At 43.8% G+C, this 21,049-nt stretch overlaps 1 protein-coding gene and 1 pseudogene across 4 annotated transcripts in view; one reads left to right on the plus strand and one right to left on the minus strand.

Annotated features, from left to right (window-relative positions):
* The window catches only part of LOC126248185 (transcription factor CP2), a 916,521-nt gene that overhangs the window by 567,896 nt on the left and 327,576 nt on the right, over positions 1-21,049 (plus strand). For all 4 annotated transcript variants that reach the window (XM_049948961.1, XM_049948963.1, XM_049948962.1 and 1 more), the window contains one exon: positions 2,030-2,156. In XM_049948961.1, the coding sequence (XP_049804918.1) occupies positions 2,030-2,156 (127 nt within the window). The remainder of the gene's footprint in view (positions 1-2,029; positions 2,157-21,049) is intronic.
* On the minus strand, positions 16,369-16,486 carry LOC126250111 (5S ribosomal RNA; annotated as a pseudogene).

The raw sequence follows: 21,049 nt of genomic DNA on the forward strand, positions 1-21,049 counted from the left end.
CGGCGTTTGCGCCGACTGCAGAACGATTGTACTTCCGCCAACGTACATATCGCGCAAGGACCGCGAAGACAAGATACACTGAAGCGCCAAAGAAACTGGTATAGGCATACAGAGATGCGTTAACAGACAGAACGCGCGCTGCGGTCTGCAACGCCTATATAAGACAAGTGTAGATCGGTTACTGCTGCTACAATGGCAGGTTATTAAGATTTAAGTGAGTTTGAATGTGGTGTTATAGTCGGCGCAAGGGAGATGGGACACAGCCTCTCGGAGGTAGCGATGAAGTGGGTATTTTCCCGTATGACCATTTCACGAGTGTTCCGTGAATATCATGAATCCGGTAAAGCATCAAATCTCCGACATCGCTGCGGCCGGAAAAAGTTCCTGCAAGAACGGGACCAACGACGACTGAAGAGAATCGTTCAACGTGACAGATGTGCAACTCTTCTGCAAATTGCTGCTGATTTCAATGCTGGGCCATCAACAATTGTCAGCGTGCGAACCATTCAACGAAACATCATCGATGTGGACTTCTTTAGCCGAATGCTCGCTAGTGTACACTTGATGACTACACGACGCAAATCTTTACGCCTCGCCTGAGCCCGTCAACACCGACAGTGGACTATTGATGACAGGAGATATGTTGCCTGTTCGGACGAGTCTCGTTTGAGATTGTATCGAGCGGATGGACGTGTACGGGTATGGAGCCAACCTAATGAAACCATGGACCCTGCATGTCAGCAGGGGAATGTTCAAGCTGGAGGAGGTTCTGTAATAGTGTGGGGCGCGGGCAGTTTGAGTGATACGGGACCCCTGATACGTCTAGATACGACTCTGACAGGTGGCACGTACGTAAGCATCCTGTCTGATCCATTCATGTCCATTGCGCATTCGAATGGACTTGGGCAATTCCGGCAGGACAATGCGACACCCCACAGGTCTAGAATTGATAGAGTGGCTCCAGGAACACTCTTCTGGGTTTAAACGCTTCCGCTGGCTACCAAACTCCCCAGACATGAACATTATTGAGCATATCTGGGATGCCTTGCAACGTGCTGTTCAGAAGAGATCTCCACCCCCCTCGTACTCTTACGGATTTATGGACAGCTCTGCAGGATTCATGGAGTCAATTCACTCCAGCACTACTTCAGACATTAGTCGAGTCCATGCCACGTCGTTTTGCGGCTCTTTTCCGTTCTCGCGGGGGCCCTACACGATATTAGGCAGGTGTACCAGTTTCTTTGGGTCTTCATTGTAAATTGGGGTTCGTACGGCGGCATAAACGCAGTCTTTTCTCCCATGCTTCATTAGCGAGTAGAACAGGAAAAGGAATAGCTAGTAGTACTACAAGGTATCCTCCGCCATGCACCGTATGGTACCTAGCGGAGTAAGTGTGTAGATGTAGATGCAAGGACTGAGTGCCACGAACCACATCGCACAACACTGAGAACCGCCACGTTTCTGCTGCACAGTCTAGGTAATTCTATTATCGTTGCTGGAGATGGCTCGCAACTGGAAATTTCCGGAACAAGGTGAGTGGCCCGGAAGAGCGACTACCGGTGCCGGAAAAAGCCGGCAAAGAAAATCTGCCTGGCGACGGGCCCACACATTCATCGCTCGCTCTCGGCCGGCGTTGCTGCTCTTCTCATTTTGCGTGGGCGCATCCAGCTTACGAGATATTCTGCGCCAGTCAGTGCCATCACTGTCAAGTTCGTGCTCTGATTCTCTGTGGATAACTGTGATATTGTCTGGGTTGCCAAGTGCTGCTGCCAGTTTACCTCGTGTTCAGTTTCACCAGCGTTTCGCCTGTGATTAATGCTCATTCTCAGAAATTGCTGTATTTAAATCCCAGTCCAATCACTGGAAAAGTTGTTCTGCAGTTGCTCTTCATGACTTTACACGAACGCCGGTATGGAGTCCTCCATTCGTGGCCAGCAAGCTAGTGGTCCGTCTGTAATGGCTGAGGATGCTAAACTCTTTCCTTGCTGTGTTCGTGGTTAGTAAAAAGTGTGCATTTGTGGTGTTTCAGGAACGGGTGGGGGAGAGAAGATGAGTAGCTGGCAAGTGGAGGACATCGATGACAACCTAGCAGCCGACTTGGACGGGAGCCTCTCGGGCCTGGGGGTCGACCTCACCACCGGATCCTACAGCATGAGGTGAGTACCTGCATTACATATTCAGTCATTGCAGTGAACCACTTCCCTTGTTCCACTCCAGATAGCAAAACGAGTACGTTATTTGCAGCTGAAATTTGGAGGGTAACAATGCCTTTATAATAAGATTCGTTACTGTAAAACAGCTGACAACCACTAAATTGAGGAAATAGGTAACTCCTTTTACTGTATTTGTCATTATCAATTTCAAACTGTCAGTTCATCTTCAGATATCTGGAGTTCATTTAAGAGCAGCCACGTTGATCATGTCTTAAATACTTCGTCGCGCCATTGTGCCAGTGAAAAGTTTCATTTTTTTGCGCTGTTTGTACATATTACTGTTGTTTTTACCCTGCGAATAGGAAATACCTTAATTTTCACTTCGTCTGCTTTGTACTGTGGGGTACCACCCAAGGAAAAAAAAATCAGTGTTACCTTTCATAAATGCATTTCTGTCGTCTGAAAATGAACTGACTATTCGGAACTGTTAATGACAAAAACCATAAATTGATTTAAATATTTCGTCAATTTAGTGGCTAGCAGGTGTTTTACAATACGTTTATGCACACTGCTTTCCTGTAAGGATTATTTAAATCACAACACGAAGTTTTCACAAAAAGTTTCTTTTCACAATAGAAAATAAATATCAAGTTCTTAAGAAAATATTGTGCAACAGACGATCAGCGTGAAAGAAATAAAAAATAAAATAGTGGTTAGCTTTTACATTCCTATGTCTGCGGTCGCAGTTAGAACGTATTATGACTTAGAGAGAACGTCTTTCGCGACTGCAATAAGACTGGTAATCACATCAAACACATTTCACTTCATTAAAAAGCATAAATAGTGATCACTGTAGAATTACAGCTTTGCTTAATGTTTGGATAAATGATACCTAAAACTATTCCTGTCCGTAGTGTTAAAGTTTTTTAGTACGTACAGTAACCATAATTATCTTCATATGAACCTTAAACCACACTCACGCATAATTCATACTGCTGAAACACATTTGTAACATTCTACATACACAAAAAGACATATTAACACTTTATGAAAATACTAGAACAGTTTATGAAAACCATTCTATTACTTTAGTACACTCTAGTGAGCGCAATCGAAACTAAATAACAGTCCCCTATCCAATACTGTCCTCTACCGGCTGATACATAAACTACGTGCGCGTCCAGTCTCGCGTCACCATCTGTCACTATCCAGCTCTAAGACACATGTCCCACTTAACTGCCTCCGAGGCAGGATCGGTATACGGCGCTACGCCTCAGTGTGTCTACCCTCCGCATTTGTGACAGTTTTAAATCTGCTGTGGACACCTTCAATAAGGCGTCTTAATGTCTGTGGAGGAATGGCAGCTCAGTATTCCCCAAGAACCGAATACAGAGACTGTAATGATGGTGGACGCTGGAGTCTGGAGCGAAGTCGACGTTCTAACTTCTCAAAGGTGTTCCATTGGGTTCAGCTCCGGACTCCGGGCAGGAAAGTTATTTTCGCAGTCCAGTATCTCACATATGTTGATTTATGACAGGATGCATTGTCGTACTGATACAATCATTGTGTCAGAACTGTTCATCTACTGTAGGCAGAACACAGTGCTTATATTCTTCCTCCTTTAGCGCAGTAAGGGGACCACTCCATAAACGCGAAAAATACCTCTAGTCCACGACACCACCTCCCCCGTGCTTCAGTGTTGGCAGTACGCATGATGGCAGGTAACGTTCTCCAGCTATTCGCCAAACTCAGACATTTCCATTGGACTGCCACATGGTACAGGGTGAGTCATCACACCAAAAAACTCGTTGTTAGTCATCGACTGCCAGCGGCGTCGATTTTTATATCACCTCAACCGTCGCTTAGCATTGATTACAGAAATGTGCAACCTCTTAGGAGCTGCTCGCCCATAGTACCCTATTACTTTTAACTCCATACGCATATTCATTATGGTACACTACTCGCCATTAAAATTGCTACACTAAGAAGAAATGCAGATGATAAACGGGTATTCATTGGACTAACATATTATACTAGAACTGACATGTGATTACATTTTCACGCAATTTGGGTGCATAGATCCTGAGAAATCAGTACCCAGAACAACCACCTCTGCCCCTAATAACGGCCTTGATACTCCTGGGCATTGAGTCTAACAGAGCGTGGATGGCGAGTACAGGTACAGCTGCCCATGCAGCTTCAACATGATACCACAGATCATCAAGAGTAGTGACTGGCGTATTGTGACGAGACAGTTGCTCGGCCACAATTGACCAGACGTTTTCAATTGGTGAGAGATCTGGAGAATGTGCTGGCCAGGGCAGCAGTCGAACATTTTCTGTATCCAGAAAGGCCCGTACAGGACCTGCAACATGCGGTCGTGCATTATCCTGCTGAAATGTAGGGTTTCGCAGGGATCGAATAAAGGGTAGAGCCACGGGTTGTAACACATCTGACATGTAACGTCCACTGTTCAGAGCACCGTCAATGCGAACAGGAGGTGATCGAGACGTGTAACCATTGGCACCCCAATACCAGTATGGCGATGACGAATACACGCTTCCAATCTGCGTTCACCGCGATGTCGCCAAAAACGGATGCGACCATCATGATGCTGTAAACAGAACCTGGATTCATCCGAAAAAATGACGTTTTGCCATTCGTGCACCCAGGTTCGTCGTTGAGTACACCATCGCAGGCGTTCCTGTCTGAGATGCAGCGTCAAGGGTAACCGCAGCCACGGTCTCCGAGCTGATAGTCCATGCTGCTGCAAACGTCGTCGAACTGTTCGTGCAGATTGTTGTTGTCTTGCAAACGTCCCCATCTTTTGACTCAGGGATCGAGACGTGACTGCACTATCCGTTACAGCCATGCGGATAAGATGCCTGTCATCTCGACTGCTAGTGATACGAGGCCGTTGGGATCCAGCACGGCGTTCCGTATTACCCTCCTGAACCCACCTATTCCATTTTCTGCTAACAGTCATTGGATTTCGACCAACTCGAGCAGCAATGTCGCGATACGATAAACCGCAATCGCGATAGGCTACAATCCGATCATTATCAATGTCGGAAACGTGATGGTACGCATTTCTCCTTCTTACACGAGGCATCACAACAACGTTTCACCGGGCAACGCCGGTCAACTGCTGTTTGTGTATGAGAAATCGGTTGGAAACTTTCCTCATGTCAGCACGTTGTAGGTGTCGCCACCTGCGCCAACCTTGTGTGAATGCTTTGAAAAGCTAATCATTTGCATATCACAGCATCTTCTTCCTGTCGGTTAAATTTCGCGTCTGTAGCACGTCATCTTCGTAGTGTAGCAATTTTAATGGCCAATAGTGTAGGTGGACTGCTGGTAACAAATTGGAACTCACGAGTGATTCCTTCCACTGATATCCTGCTATTTTTTTTTTACAACCACCGTCCGCAGTGTTCGACGGTCCCTGCGTCTCAGTCCTTAAGGTCTTCCTGGTCTCGGTTTGGCTGTGGTACTTCCTTCGCATTTCCATTTCACAATCGCATCACCAACAATCGACCCAGGCAGCCGTAGAAGTGTTGGAATGTCCCTAAAGGATTTGTTACATCCAGTGACTAGCCCACGTTCTAAACCACTGAGCTCTCACGAACGACCCATTCTCATGACATTGCTTCGCTACTGACACCCATTTTTGTACTGGTGGGCCCGCCTCTCGTGACATCTAGTGGTCAGTTCCGCATTACATAGAGGTGTCCGGATACTTATGATCAGACAGTGTATTTACCACTGTAGCGCACCATGATTCAGTGTTCCCCTCTCTGTCAGGCATGCGCTTCGCACACGTTGATTGCGTCGCTCCTTCTTTGTTAGTCCAGATAAGTGCGTAGATCATGTACGCTGTTTTTCCTCTCAACTCTATGCATATCGACTCGTATATTTGTCGGTGTTAACTTACGTATCTACATTGGTTGAAATTAGTTTATCAGTATTCGCTTGGCCTTTGTTACGACTCTAACTTTTCTGGTCATATTACACTGAACTCCGAGTCAAAGCTCACGATATACTAATATTCCACTTTCCCAAGAGACCTCTCCAAAATCATTTCAGATTCTCAGTTTCGTGTTCAGTGAGTGCCAAAAATGCCTATGTCGCGACTGCAGTCGAATATTTTTGTCTGGTATCGTGTTCGGTACATCTACATCTACATCTACATTTATACTCCGCAAGCCACCCAACGGTGTGTGGCGGAGGGCACTTTACGTGCCACTGTCATTACCTCCCTTTCCTGTTCCAGTCGCGTATGGTTCGCGGGAAGAACGATTGCCGGAAAGCCACCGTGCGCGCTCGAATCTCTCTAATTTTACATTCGTGATCTCGGGAGGTATAAGTAAGGGGAAGCAATATATTCGATACCTCATCCAGAAACGCACCCTCTCGAAACCTGGACAGCAAGCTACACCGCGATGCAGAGCGCCTCTCTTGCAGAGTCTGCCACTTCAGTGTATTAAACATCTCCGTAACGCTATCACGGTTACCAAATAACCCTGTGACTAAACGCGCCGCTCTTCTTTGGATCTTCTCTATCTCCTCCGTCAACCCGATCTGGTACGGATCCCACACTGATGAGCAATACTCAAGTATAGGTCGAACGAGTGTTTTGTAAGCCACCTCCTTTGTTGATGTACTAAATTTTCTAAGGACTCTCCCAATGAATCTCAACCTGGCACCCGCCTTACCAACAATTAATTTTATATGATCATTCTACTTCAAACCGTTCCGTACGCATACTCCCAGATATTTTACAGAAGTAACTGCTACCAGTGTTTGTTCCGCTATCATATAATTATACAATAAAGGATCCTTCTTTCTATGTATTCGCAATACATTACATTTGTCTATGTTAAGGGTCAGTTGCCACTCCCTGCACCAAGTGCCTATCCGCTGCAGATCTTCCTGCATTTCGCTGCAATTTTCTAATGCTGCAACTTACATGTTGAGATATGAGCGTATTATTGTGTGTAATTTAACGGCGTCATCGCATACAGTATGGCCCATATACTGATGTGTTGCTTCTCACCCTTATTGTCCTCACTGAATGTCAAATCTGTGACACCTACGGTAGAAATGCGTTCTCATATAACTATGCTGTCCCCACCGCGTTTCGTGGTCGTTTCTAGACATGCTACTTCTGATTCGATGTTACAGTCCCACGCATTACTTTCCTACAGAGTCGTCCGCAGCTCGTGGTCTAGTAACTAGCGTTGCTGCCTCCGGATCACGGAGTTTCGGGTTAGATTCCCGACTGGGTCGGGGGTCTTGTCCGCCCGGGGACTGGCAGTTTGTGTTGCCCTCATTATTTTATCATCATCAACATTACTACAAAGTCATGTTTCATAAATTCACACTCATCAGAAAATGAGATGACACTTTTCCAAAATGACTCAGGATTTATAAGTACAGACTTCGAAAGTTTTTTTTCTGCTATTCCTTGCTAGGGTATCTTTTTGGTTCTTTTGATTTGCATCTACAAAATGATCTTGAGCCTCTCTCTGATTTCTGGCTCTGTCTGATTTTATGTTCCTTCCATCTTAATCCCTTTAAGTTGTATGGGCCTCAGTTACAGAAAGCTTTTTTGCTGTGCTAAAGAGCGTACCCGTTTTTCGTACTGGTGGATAACTTTTGTTTCCTGCTTCCCTTACTTTGAACGGAACGTCTATGCTAAACCTTCAACGTAACACACCCCTCCCCTCTACTACTTCATTTTATTTCTTACCTCACGTATTTAGCGTCGATTGCGAATTGGATATTTTAGTTTCGTTAAGTAGTGGAAGCTTTCTGATTTTATGCTTTTATAGTTTGACATGACCTTGTATATACTTTACAACGCCTGACAAAAAAACTGAAGCACCCTGAAGGAGAGGAGGGAACGAAATGAAACTTCACCATTTACGAAGATATGTGATTTTATTCCATTCATTAGAAAATCGAATACCCCAGCATCACGCAGACAGGTCATAAAGACACGTGCCATATGTGGGCAGGCATTATCCTGTTGAAAAATGGCACCACGATACTGTCGCATTAGAGGTGACACATGAGAACACAGGATGTCCGTGACGTACCGCTGTCTCGTCAGAATTCTCTCAGTAAAAGCAGCCGTGACCTGAAGTCATACCCAGTGGCTCCCCACACCATGACGCCGGGAATAACACCACTGTTCCTCTGCAAAACATGGGAAAAATGGTACCTCTCCCTAGGCCGCCAGAATATTCGGTGACTGTCATCTGAGGTTGTGCAGAACCGCGTTTCTTCGCCAGATACAATGCGATGCCGTTCAACAGTATTCCATGCTTCCCGGTCGTGGTACCACCCCAAATGCAGTGTTTCATTTGTGGTGTTAACGACAGCATACGCAGGGACGGTAATTCCTTAGCATAGCAGCTGCTAGACTCCGACTAGTTGCGCGGGATGACACAGACTGTTGCAGCTAAATGCAGATGTGGAGGGGTTAGCGCGTGCTTGGTGCACTGTACAGCGGTTCTGTTGTGGTGTTCAGGCGTTGTCAGCTGGAACACTGTCGATGAGCATGCCTGACCTCACATTCCCATGCTGTCCAAAATGGGGCCCCTGCCATATGTAAACAAATCTAGATGTTGCACGATTCGACCGGTCGGTCAAATGGGGAACCACAGTGAGGCTCCTTTCGGACTCTATTAGGTGCTGATAACGCTGTCTCAGACAAATACGCGGCATTTCTGTGTCCTTCACAGTGATCACTGAATATCAGACGCTGCTCACGCTCCTTTTATACCCTACCTGTCCTAGTAACAACACTAAAAACGACCAACATTAACACACTCTGGTGCCCGTTCTTCCCTGTCAAAGAGAACTGCAACTCTGCTCAAGTTCGTCGCCGATGGTGTGTGCATGTACGAAATTACATTGACATCGCACCATGTCTTCTGGGTGCTTCACTGTTTTTGTAGGTCAGTGGATTAGTGCAGCTGCCCTCTTATGAGAAGCTTCAGGGACACTGTGAAAGGTGGCTACACTGAGCCACAGCGCCAGAGATCGCTAGAGAGCATTGTTCCGCCGCCTCCACTGGCATTGATTATTGAGATGTCGTAGTGGGAGTGCTTGTCGAGGACTCGTAGTAGTCAGTTCGTGTTCAGATGTGCTAGTAGAGAGTGCTTGCTGAGATGTGATACTGAAAAGTTCTTGTTGAGATGTGGTAATAGCGAGTCGGTGTGGAGATATATTGTAATGATTAGAGTGATTTTGGTCAATATATGAAGGTAACGAAACTTGATTTATTTTTCATTATTTCCATGTTTTAAATAATGCGTCATTACAGGTTCAGTCAACAAAGCATCTGGCTTGTGTTCTTGGATTAGAGTGTAATTCTGGTTCTCTTGAGTAATTATGGTATTTTTATTTTCTTTAATTAATTCAGTATAAATGATATTTAAAATTTCTTGTGTTGTTGAAGAAGAACCGTGCCAGATGCGTACGTTGAGTTATACTTCCACACGCAGAACAGTTACACTTGTGCTTTGGTTTCGTAGGTTTTATAGTTGCTGGGGACTTAATTAATTAATTGTGTTAATGAAAATTTCCATTTCATTCTTTGTTATTGTTCTATGCAGTCAGATAGCGTAATAATACTAGTCAGGGCCAACCGTTACGAGACTTCGTAATCGAACAGTCAGCTACTAAAGCAAGAAATTAAAATTATTTGCATTACATTTTAATTAAGCCCCCATGCACTATAAAACCTACGAAACCAAAGCACAAGTGTAACTGTTCTGCGTGTGGAAGTATAACTCAACGTACGCATCTGGCACGGTTCTTCTTCAACAACACAAGAAATTTTAAATATCATTTATACTGAATTAATTAAAGAAAATAAAAATACCATAATTACTCAAGAGAACCAGAATTACACTCTAATCCAAGAAAACAAGCCAGATGCTTTGTTGACTGAACCTGTAATGACGCATTATTTAAAACATGGAAATAATGAAAAATAAATCAAGTTTCGTTACCTTCATATATTGACCAAAATCACTCTAATCATTACAATATATCTCCACACCGACTCGCTATTACCACATCTCAACAAGAACTTTTCAGTATCACATCTCAGCAAGCACTCTCTACTAGCACATCTGAACACGAACTGACTACTACGAGTCCTCGACAAGCACTCCCACTACGACATCTCAATAATCAATGCCAGTGGAGGCGGCGGAACAATGCTCTCTAGCGATCTCTGGCGCTGTGGCTCAGTGTAGCCACCTTTCAACTGTTGTAATGGAAGCTTGCGTATGAAGTCGGGTCTATGGCAATCAGATTACTTCCATATTGTGAAACATCGGACTGGTTCATGATCTCATAAATTTCGTTACCCTTTATTGATCTCAAAGTATCTCCGTCTCTCGTCTGGCCCCAGATTCTTGTCATCGCCTTTCCTTCAAGTTAGAAACTTTTGCATGTTGAAAATGAATTTCATCGCTATAAATAAATAAGTTTATGCCAACCATATTTTCAATGAAATATTTTGTCTTTCAATAACAAGTGTTATTAATGACTTATTTATTAAACATGTGTCCGCGGCTCGTGGTCTTGCGGTAGCGTTCTCGCTTCCCGCGCACGGGGTCCCGGGTTCGATTCCCGGTGGGGTCAGGGATTTTCTCTGCCTCGAGATGACTGGGTGTTGTGTCTCTTTCATCACATTTCATCCTCATTCACTCGCAAGTCGCCGTAGTGGCGTTAAAGAACTTTTGGAGCGGTGGCCTAACCCCTCATTATTATTAAGGATGTTGTCATTATAGGCCGTGGTGGTCTCCTGGGTAGAGCTTTAGAGTCTGCCGTGGAAGTCCTGTGTTCAGTCTCGGGTAGAAGCGGGTATTTTTAATCCACGCAGTTTCTCCATGACGCCCCTAGGTCCACGCAGACTACTATTAGACTGCGTATCGGGGATCTTCCCCGGAGGCAAAAGGTGACCGGACCTATGGGCGCCCCACCCTTCTCCTCCTAGTGCCGTGGAGAGCGAAAGTCTGTAGTCTACCTGCAGTCAGCTCAGAACCCCTTCCTCGGTTTGTGTGCCACAGACTTTGCCCTTTTATTATCGTTATATACGATATTGCAGTACCTACGTCGTTCAGACATACGATGCAGTGTTCCTTTCGACAGGCATCCGATATACATAATGGATGTGCGCGCGCAGGTTGTAGCCACATGGCTGACGACATGTGGAAGTTTGAGTCTGGTCGTGAAGCGTGCACGGATAGCCTAATGGTGAGGCGACCGCTCGTGATAAGCGGGAAATTCGGGTTCGATATCGTCTGGCACCAAATTTCATTGTCGTCATTCCATTAGTCACCTGACGGTTGACCACAATCGCAACTGCAAATACATTTCATGTATTATCATTAAATGTACTCTCATAGGATAAGAAGAAAATTGTTAGCCGTGCTGAAACGTCCCCTTTGAACAATTATACAAGACTGTGCTTAAACTGACACACAATATTTTTTTTTTGCGCAACGCAATCTGACATTCAATAGTCCCTACAAAAGAATGGCCCTGTCTAATATTAACCAATACCTTTCACAAATCACTAACCTCACAAAAATCTTCGTTACTGGAACTACTGCAATACAGCGAGCGCCACTACTGCCAGCTAAATAAAAGATTCAAACTATTGAAGGCACTAACTACTGATAGGCATAGTTAGCAAATGAAAGATTTTAATAGAGAACAAACAATGTATTTACCTTAATAGTCATAATATATATAGCAGTTCATGACAATCTTACAAATTTCAAAACTCCGCCATCTCTCTCCCCACATCCATCACTGCTGGCGGCTCACCTCCAACTGCGCAACGCTACGCGCTGTTCGCATCCAGCTGCCGCTGCCCAACACTACAATGGCAGACAACAATGCAAACTAGCCACAGACTGCACAGACAAAAGGAGAAAACTACACGGTAAAGCAAATGCAAAGAAATTATACATTGGTCAGAAAGTTCTCATTAAAGCTCATTCATTGTCACATAAGAAGAAACACTTGAGTCACAAATTCTTTCTAGTTTACAATGGATCTTACAGAATCCGACGTATACCACATGATAATTGCGTTGAAGTTGAAACTCTGCGTACTAGGAAGAGTAAAGCTTTACACCACATTTCACATGTAAAACCATTTATTGCGAGATAATCTGCTTTTTAACTTAGTCTTTGGTATAAAACTTTTCACTTCACATTTCTAGTATGCTTTGTCAGACTTAAGAAACTGTTAACATGCAACAATGTTTGCAGTTAAATATCCAGTCTAGAACCTAGGGAACATTTTTAAACAGAAATTACGAATGCATTGTTATAGTGAACAGACGTCACAGTGTTATTGTGTGTGTACATTGTTGCTTGCTAGTTGCACGATTACGTAACGACTATAAGGCTTACATACTTAGAACATATACTAGTACTGCTAATGAGATTTTAAGGCAACATTTTGGTTTACCTGAAAATACATTTTGGATTTAAAGTACTTTCTGTGAGATACCAGATGACACAGTGGTTAGTTTATGTGACAGCTACACGATTATATCACGACGCTACTAATGAGTGACACAATTTATATTATTGCTTTTGCGCTGTTCCTGTGTTATATCCGCACAGTTTTTCTGTATTATTCTGGAAAGTAAAACATGTTTTAGTAGTAACTTTTGTGGTATACCTACAATAAGACAGCCTTTTTTTTTATTAGCACAACAATACGTTACAGCACAGTCATGTATAATTGTTCAAAGGGGACGTTTCAGTGGTAATAGTGGAGTTGGACTCAACCCTTATTTGACGGATTCGTGTAGGGTGTAAATTTCTCCTGCATAGATCCCTGGAACACGTTTTCACCCGACTTAACGTCCCGTGATGATGATGTTGATTTGTGGGGCGCTCAACAGTGTGGTCATCAGCGCCCGTACAAGTTCCCAATCTTTCCAGTTCCGATCTCTCCACTTTCCGAATGGTGATGAGATGATGGGGACAACACAAATACCCAGTCCCCGGGTGGAGAAAATCCCCGACCCGCCCGGGAATCGAACCCGAGACCCCGTGAGTTAACGTCCTGTGGCGAAGTACGGTCAACAGATAAACGACTGGAAATTCTCGAAGCAGCTGCCGACGTCCACAAGATCAAAGCAAGAAAAACCGGGGTGCAGTGTAAAACAGTGAAGTTAACATCTTCGGCTAGCATGCAAGATTAGATTCAATTGCGAATACAAAACATTTAATCAACAAGAAAAACTTAATTTGTAGCTGAGGACATTGGTAAAATAGTAACAGCCAGGAACGTTTCAGAATGGACACTGCGCAAAAGAATGAAAGGTCAGTTTTTGAAACCGTCATTGTCCCCAAATTGCGGCGCAGAAATTTGAAATTAGGCTAGAAGGTGGCTACAACCTTTCTCTGTAATTGTGCGAAAGAATGGCAGCCCACGATGTCACCCTCGGGTTCTGCGACCCTTCAAGCAGCAAGGTATGAACACATGCAAAGAAAGACCAGAGCTCAGAAATTCATGTCAGGCACCAAATTTCACCACACTTCTACCCAGCGTCACCGTAAACGTGTCACACGTGATAAGTTCATGCCCCCCTAGTTACCCACAGCTCACCCCTTCTCTTGACGAGTCTACGATGAGGTCAGAACTTCGATGCCCAGTATTGAAATAGCGTCGTTTTCTTGTTGGTGGACGAGGAAACCACTTCAGACATACCACTGATCAGAATCTACGTGCAAAGGCCGCAGGAGTTGGCATAAAGTTCGTCGATGAAACCACTCCTCCCCCTGGGGCATCCATTTACACACATTTCCCATTCGAAAACGACAATTTGTAGTGCGACGTGTCACAGAAAGACATTCTTGACAACCTTTGCCACTGCTGACATCCTCCAGACGATCCAACCCACCTCTAAATGACGTTATGGGGCTGCAACCCCACCGAACGTGATCTTATCCCTTGGAGTGTGGCGCAACTGCATTGTTTGCTCTGATATAAGCGGTAGAACCAATGCGGGTGGCGGCAGTCTGAGACGTCTTCTCACGGTCCGCGCGGCTCCCCTCGTCGGAGGGTCGAGTCCTCCCTCGCGTATGGGTGTGTGTGTGTGTGTGTGTGTGTGTGTGTGTGTGTGTGTGTGTGTGTGTGTGTGTGTGTGTATTGTCCATAGCGCCGGCCGCTGTGGCCGAGCGGTTCTAGGCGCTTCAGTCCGGAACCGCGCTGCTGCTACGGTCGCAGGTTCGAATCCTGCCTCGGGCATGGATGTGTGTGATGTCCTTAGGTTAGTTAAGTTTAAGTAGTTCTAAGTTCTAGAGGACTGATGACCTCAGATGTTAAGTCCCATAGTGCTTAGAGCCATTTGAACCATTTTTTGTTGTCCATAGCGTAAGTTAGTTTAAGTTAGATTAAGTAGTGTGGAAGCTTAGGGGCCGATGACCTAAGCAGTTTGGTCCCGTAAGATCTTACTACAAATTTAGTACAGTGCGGACTGTTCGATGAAATTTGATTGTGTTCTGCAGCAGCAAAGGATGTTTACGCTTTTTAAGGTCTCCTGTTTCGCGCCCCTCTGTGGCATGATGATGGGGGAGGGGGGATGGGAGGGGAGCCACATTCACACCGCATGAAAAAATGGCTAAGGGTCTCTCTAAGGACCCTAACAGTTCGGCATTTGGCAACACCCTCGGTGCCACCTATGCACCTTTGTTGAACACTTTCGACGAACTCCGATTCCGCAAGCAGGCAGTAGAGCATAAGCATAATGCCACACACCTGAAGAGTGTTGAGGGTTGGCCGCCCACAGGCGCCTAGGAATCGGTCAAAGGTTGCCTCAAAAAAGGCGCACGGGTGACAACAAGGGTGTTGCCAAACTGAGGAATATTAGGGGTACATTTGTCGTTTTATACACCTGCATCTGAGCGGCGGTCCATCGACAAAGCGTCAAGAGAAGTAGTGAGATGTGGGTAAGGGGGTGTGACGACCTTCCCATCGCATGGCACATCGAAGGTGGCGTTTGGCAGAAATGTGGTCAGTTTTGGTGCCAATGTGACGTCATTAACCCACCTTACACCTCACGTGAACGTCTGAGCTCTGGCCTGTTTTTTGCATGTGTTCTAACCTTGTTGTCTGAAACGTTACCGAGCCCAATGGCGACGTCATGGGGCGCCAATCCTGTGCACCATCGCAGAGGGAGGTTGCAGGCACGTTTGAACAAAATTTCGAACTTCTGCTTCAAAATAGGTGACAATGACGGGGTTTAAAAGAATGTGATCCTTTATTTCTAGTGCGGAGTGTATAATGTGACCTCTGATCCTTTGCTGCGTATCAGTTCTACGCTAGGCATTCAGAGGCAACGTTTGCCGACCGGAGTGGCCGTGAGGTTCTAGGCGCTACAGTCTGGAACCGCGTGACCGCTACGGTCGCAGGTTCGAATCCTGCCTCGGGCATGGATGTGTGCGATGTCCTTAGGTTAGTTAGGTTTAAGTAGTTCTAAGTTCTAGGGGACTGATGACCTCAGAAGTTAAGTCCCATAGTGCTCAGAGCCATTTGAACCATTTAGAGGCAACGTCCAAAGTAGAGCTTCCTGTAGGAATGTTTGTACTGCGAGTTCCAATTACCGTATCCGTGGCCGCTGCTTCGGCTTACCTGTCATTAGTCTCACAAGATGGATATGCGTCAACAAGTCTCTCCGCTACCGGAGTAGCCTAGTCCCATGAACGCTGGCCTTACTGAACGCGGGAAAGTTGCACAGTCGCGTCAAATCCAACAGGCGGTAAACAAGCGCCCAAAGTACAATTGGCTCGATAATTGCCTGTGGTTATGTTTGTCGTGTTTATGTATTGATTGCTAGGTTTGTTTATCGTTTAACGCTCAGGTGTCCTGTTAACAGATACATATTATCATAAGGAAAGAGTTAGCACAGTGGTTTTTCTTGTCAACAGTATCGGCATGACGATGGGTAGAACTCTGCTTTGAAGCACTCCGTCTTCAGGCCACAAGTGGCCCATCTGGGCCATCCGACTGCCGTGTCATCCTCAATGAGGATGCGGATAGGAGGGGCGTGTGGTCAGCACACCGCTCTCCCGGTCGTTATGATGGTTTTCTTTGACCGGAGCCGCTACTATTCGGTCGAGTAGCTCCTCAGTTGGCATCACGAGGCTGAGTGCACCCCGAAAAATGACAACAGCACATGGCGGCCCGGATGGTCACCCATCCAAGTACCGGCCACACTCAACAGCGCTTAACTTCGGTGATCTGACGGGAACCGGTGTATCCACTGCGGCAAGGCCATTGCCCAGAACTCTGCTTTAGTTCGTCGCTAATTTTCTGCGGTCGCTCTATATAAACTCCGCTCTAGTGCATCGTGTGAGGCACTGCACACTAGCTATACTATTTGTGTCTCTCTGTGCCGACGGGATGAGCGGGGTGAGAAGAAACATACAGGCTTGTAAAGAAAACACGAAGATAAAAAATACTGTAAAAAAATGCTTATCTATAATTTCAGATAAAGCAGCAACCTTTCAGAGCAATTTTTTCATCTCTGCTTGCCGTTTTGGGACGTGGACAACATTCAAAAGAAATACGGTCGCACTTGAATTAAGATACTTATTTATGAGCTACTGAAGAAGAGAAAAAAAACAGTAGAGCCTCTTAAACTTTAAAGAACGTTGCATTAATTCTCCCAGGTGTCAAACTGTTCGATACAAAGAATTTCATGATGACACAGTATTAGAGATTACCAATTTTCATCGGAACACATGTGACACAACTGCTTAAAAAACCCTTGTCAATTAAAATTGTTTGCTGTATTGAACTGACACTGAATTTTTGCGCAGTTTACATTATAACAAATAATTTTTTTTAATAATATTAACCCCTTCTGTGTGCCAGTGCAAGAAATGATGCCCTCGCCCTCGTAATTCAATAAATTCTATTCCGAGCTTACGTTATTCCCGGCTCGGTAAGCAACTGTAATCTGCACAAGAATTTCATTTCAGTATGTAATCCATTGTTCACACGTAAACGGCATTTCATTGCATTTGTGGCGACCGACGGTCATTAGCCTAGTATTTTAATTGTTAAACTTTACTTTCTTTACGACGGCAAACACTTCCTAATTTCTGTGACTTACGTGTTCACATTGATTTAGTCGCAGTATCTGTGCGTCTGCTATGGATGCTTGAACAACAGTCTTTTTTTAATTCAGATCCTCCGGGGGAAAAATGAACCTTCAACTGAAATCGATAAGTAGTTTCTCGTTGTGGATTTACAGGGACACACAATACTGGCGGAATCATTCGGGACGTTGTCGTAGCTATTAGTCGTGCCAGCTATTTTAACAGTAAGGATCCTTTCTCCTCCTTTTATTGGGCATTTAAAATTGTAAAGGGAGTAACGATGTTATTCCCAATTCTGTGAAGTAACATCTTTGTACAAAGGAAAAGAAACAATAGAGAATATTAACACAAGAAGAGCAAACACGAAATAATAATTTTCGTCTTCTCGATGGTTACGTCAACCAACTGTAGCTTCTGCCAAGTCACACATTTCAACGGTTTCCCAGTATACGTCGGTTAACAATTAGTTCTTGTTCGCGAATTACAATGAAGGAACTGCTGTATGAAATTTTGATGATTATGAGGAAGACCAAAACAGGCTCGTGTTTTACTTAAGCCATGTGGTCCAATGGTTAAGGCACTAGAACTTGTAAGGAGCGGTGTTCAAATCCCAATCCTCACATCTAGATGTAAGTTTTCTTAGTATTCCCAAAGTGATTAAGGCACTGCCAATTTCCTTCCCCATCCTTGTCCTTTCAGAGATTACCCTCCGTTGCTGTTGGCCTTATGGATAACGGCAACTAAAACCCTAACCTCATTTTATAGTATTTTGGATGACGTCAGAACTACACCAGGTATTTATCCCCCCCCCCTCCCCCAATGGCTGTGCTGATAAGAAAAACAGAATAAGTTTTGATGAAATGAAACACTGAGTCAGATATCATATTACTTTACTATTTTTTTTTTCTTTCTGAGCTCTGCCTTGTGTTATCATCTCTTTCTGCTGTAGTCTATAACGAATGCTCGAGTAATGATGATGTTAATTTTGGAATAGCACAATGACTGGAAAGGAGGTATAAAGTTGTTCGTTGGAGAATAGCATGATTCAATAGCAAAATCATTTCTTTATATTTATTGTGTTTATCAGACTCTTACGTCCAGCTGAACCAGTTTACAAACCTAGAACTCATCTAGATGTCTGAGGAAAGCTTTCTGAATGTTAGTTTCTCCATATGCTCCGCAACTGTTTGTTTAATTAATGAAAAGGCCGCTCCGGTTGCTCTGTACAACTTTATTTAGTCCAATACCGGTTGTGGCATTTTTGTTAAGCCATTTTCAAATGTATCTGAAACTGCCATACACGCGATCGATGTATAGGTGTATATGCTTGAAGATAAAAAAAAACAAGGATTACTTATGTTTATGTGCAGACAGACTGTAAAATTTACAGTGGCAAAGTAATTCCCAAAAGCTTGAAGTACAGTCTGGTAGAGTTAAAATCTTGCTTGTCCAATGATATGAGAATATGGCCATCTCAAGACTGTATAGTTTATTACATGACACTTATTCTTGGGGTTTACAGAGATTTATGTTTTGACACATTCGAATTTGCATATTGTATAAGTAAGAGGCTGATTCGAATATGTCGAAACATAAATCTCTGTTAACCCAAGAAGAATTATAATGTAATGAATTATACAGTCCTTAGATGATCGTATTCTCACATCGTGAGACAAGCAAGATTTTAAAGCTACCAGACTTGTACTTATGGCTTTTGAATATTATTTCGTCGCTGTAAGTTTTATAGTTTGTCTGTACATAAACATATAAAAACTTTCTAAAGCCAAGATTGCATAAATATTTCTTCATTTACAAACGCCCGATTTCGACGACTTTTCTGTCATCTTCATGTCTTCAAAAATTAATGTTATAAAATGTGTTAATTCTGAATTGGACCTCTTGACGTGAGGTCCAATTCAAAATGAACACATGGTATAACATAAAGTTTTGAAGCTCCGAATATGACAGAAAAGTCTGTCGAAATCTATTATTTGTAAATGAAGAAATATTTATGCAGTGTTGGCTTTAGAAAGTTTTTACCAGGTAAAACAGATCGCTCCTTCTAATTTCTCAGCATGAGAACATTCAATTACATAAATATGTATTATGTAAGCCTTGTTTTTTCGTCTTCAACCATATAAATATATCCATCTATCGTTTGAGTGGCAGTTTCAGAAAAACTTGCGATTAACGTAAAAAAAGGTGAAACCGACAGTGGAGTAAATAAAGCTCTACATAGCAGTTGGAGCTGCCTAATTATTTATTAAATTCTGAATGTGATACATAAACGACATTTAGCGCTCGACCCGATAATATATTCAATAACGGAGGTCCTCTGGCTCCACAACCCGTTAGAATAAAGTCTATATTTCAATGACTGTGTTCTCATAGCTGTAGAATCTTTCAGGAGTAACGATCGTTGTATATAGGATGACTGAGTATGGCTGCAGCGCACGTTATGTGGATATTTCCTTTCGGCTTGTTTATTACGATTTGATATCCTGTTGACAACGAGGTCATTAGAGGCGAAGACCCGAGTGATAACAAGACACAGACAAAGAATTAGCGATGACCTTGTCCGTAATTATCGAGCTGTGTGTTTGTAGTTAATTCAGGGAAAGTTCTGAAAAGCTGAACGGCATGGCAGAATCAGGATATAAACTTCAGTCATCGGAATTTAAAACTCTCCCTAAAATGGAACAATGACTTGGAAAGTAGCAAAGTTTCGAGGATAATGAATCTATTGTGATGCAGTGATACAGAAGAAACCGTAATGGAAAATGAAGAAACGAAGAGTCTGCTCAGAGGTCGCTGATGGCCGGTCGCCGGACAAATTTACCCGAGAACATTGCCTGAATCCAGTGTCCTCAGCGAATGAATTTTGTAACTATCGAGCTGTGTGTTTGTAGTTAATTCAGGGAAAGTTCTGAAAAGCTGAACGGCATGGCAGAATCAGGATATAAACTTCAGTCATCGGAATTTAAAACTCTCCCCAAAATGGAACAATGACTTGGAAAGTAGCAAAGTTTCGAGGATAATGAATCTATTGTGATGCAGTGATACAGAAGAAACCGTAATGGAAAATGAAGAAACGAAGAGTCTGCTCAGAGGTCGCTGATGGCCGGTCACCGGACAAATTTACCCGAGAACATTGCCTGAATCCAGTGTCCTCAACGAATGAATTTTGTATTGAAATTTCCCCTAAAAACTTAACCTAGTCACATTCGTACATATGTGTACTGTTGGAACAGTAGATTGGTAATGTGGACGTGGGTGGAAGAGGTGAGGCGGCTGATATGCTTCATAACAGTTGTTATTGTGGCATGCCGTGTGTTGTGACGGAGTTTCTGCTTGATGATCCATTCTTCGTCGTTTTAAGTATGTTAACCTGGATCCGTTGATGATCGAATATTTTAGCCATGAAATTGTTGCTATGTAAATGAAATAATAGATGTATGCGATTAGGAAAGACAGGCAGCAATTGATTAAAAATCTGGATTTGTAGAATAAAAATCCAAATTTTCCAGTAATTTCTTAATTTATTCCGCGGTAGGTTTCGAAACATAAAGCTTCATCTTCAGGTTCCACCAAATATCAGTCATTGGGTATCACTCCGTGTCGTGCTCTCCAGGCAGGCGTTGTGGTTGTTGGTCCTGCGCTCCCATGCGTTTGTTTGACGTGAGTGTACACTCCCCCCCCCCCCTCCCCCATGTCTGATTGGCCCGACCACCACACACTTAT

Source organism: Schistocerca nitens, chromosome 3, assembly GCF_023898315.1.
Source record: "Schistocerca nitens isolate TAMUIC-IGC-003100 chromosome 3, iqSchNite1.1, whole genome shotgun sequence".
In the NCBI taxonomy this organism is placed as follows: domain Eukaryota; kingdom Metazoa; phylum Arthropoda; class Insecta; order Orthoptera; family Acrididae; genus Schistocerca; species Schistocerca nitens.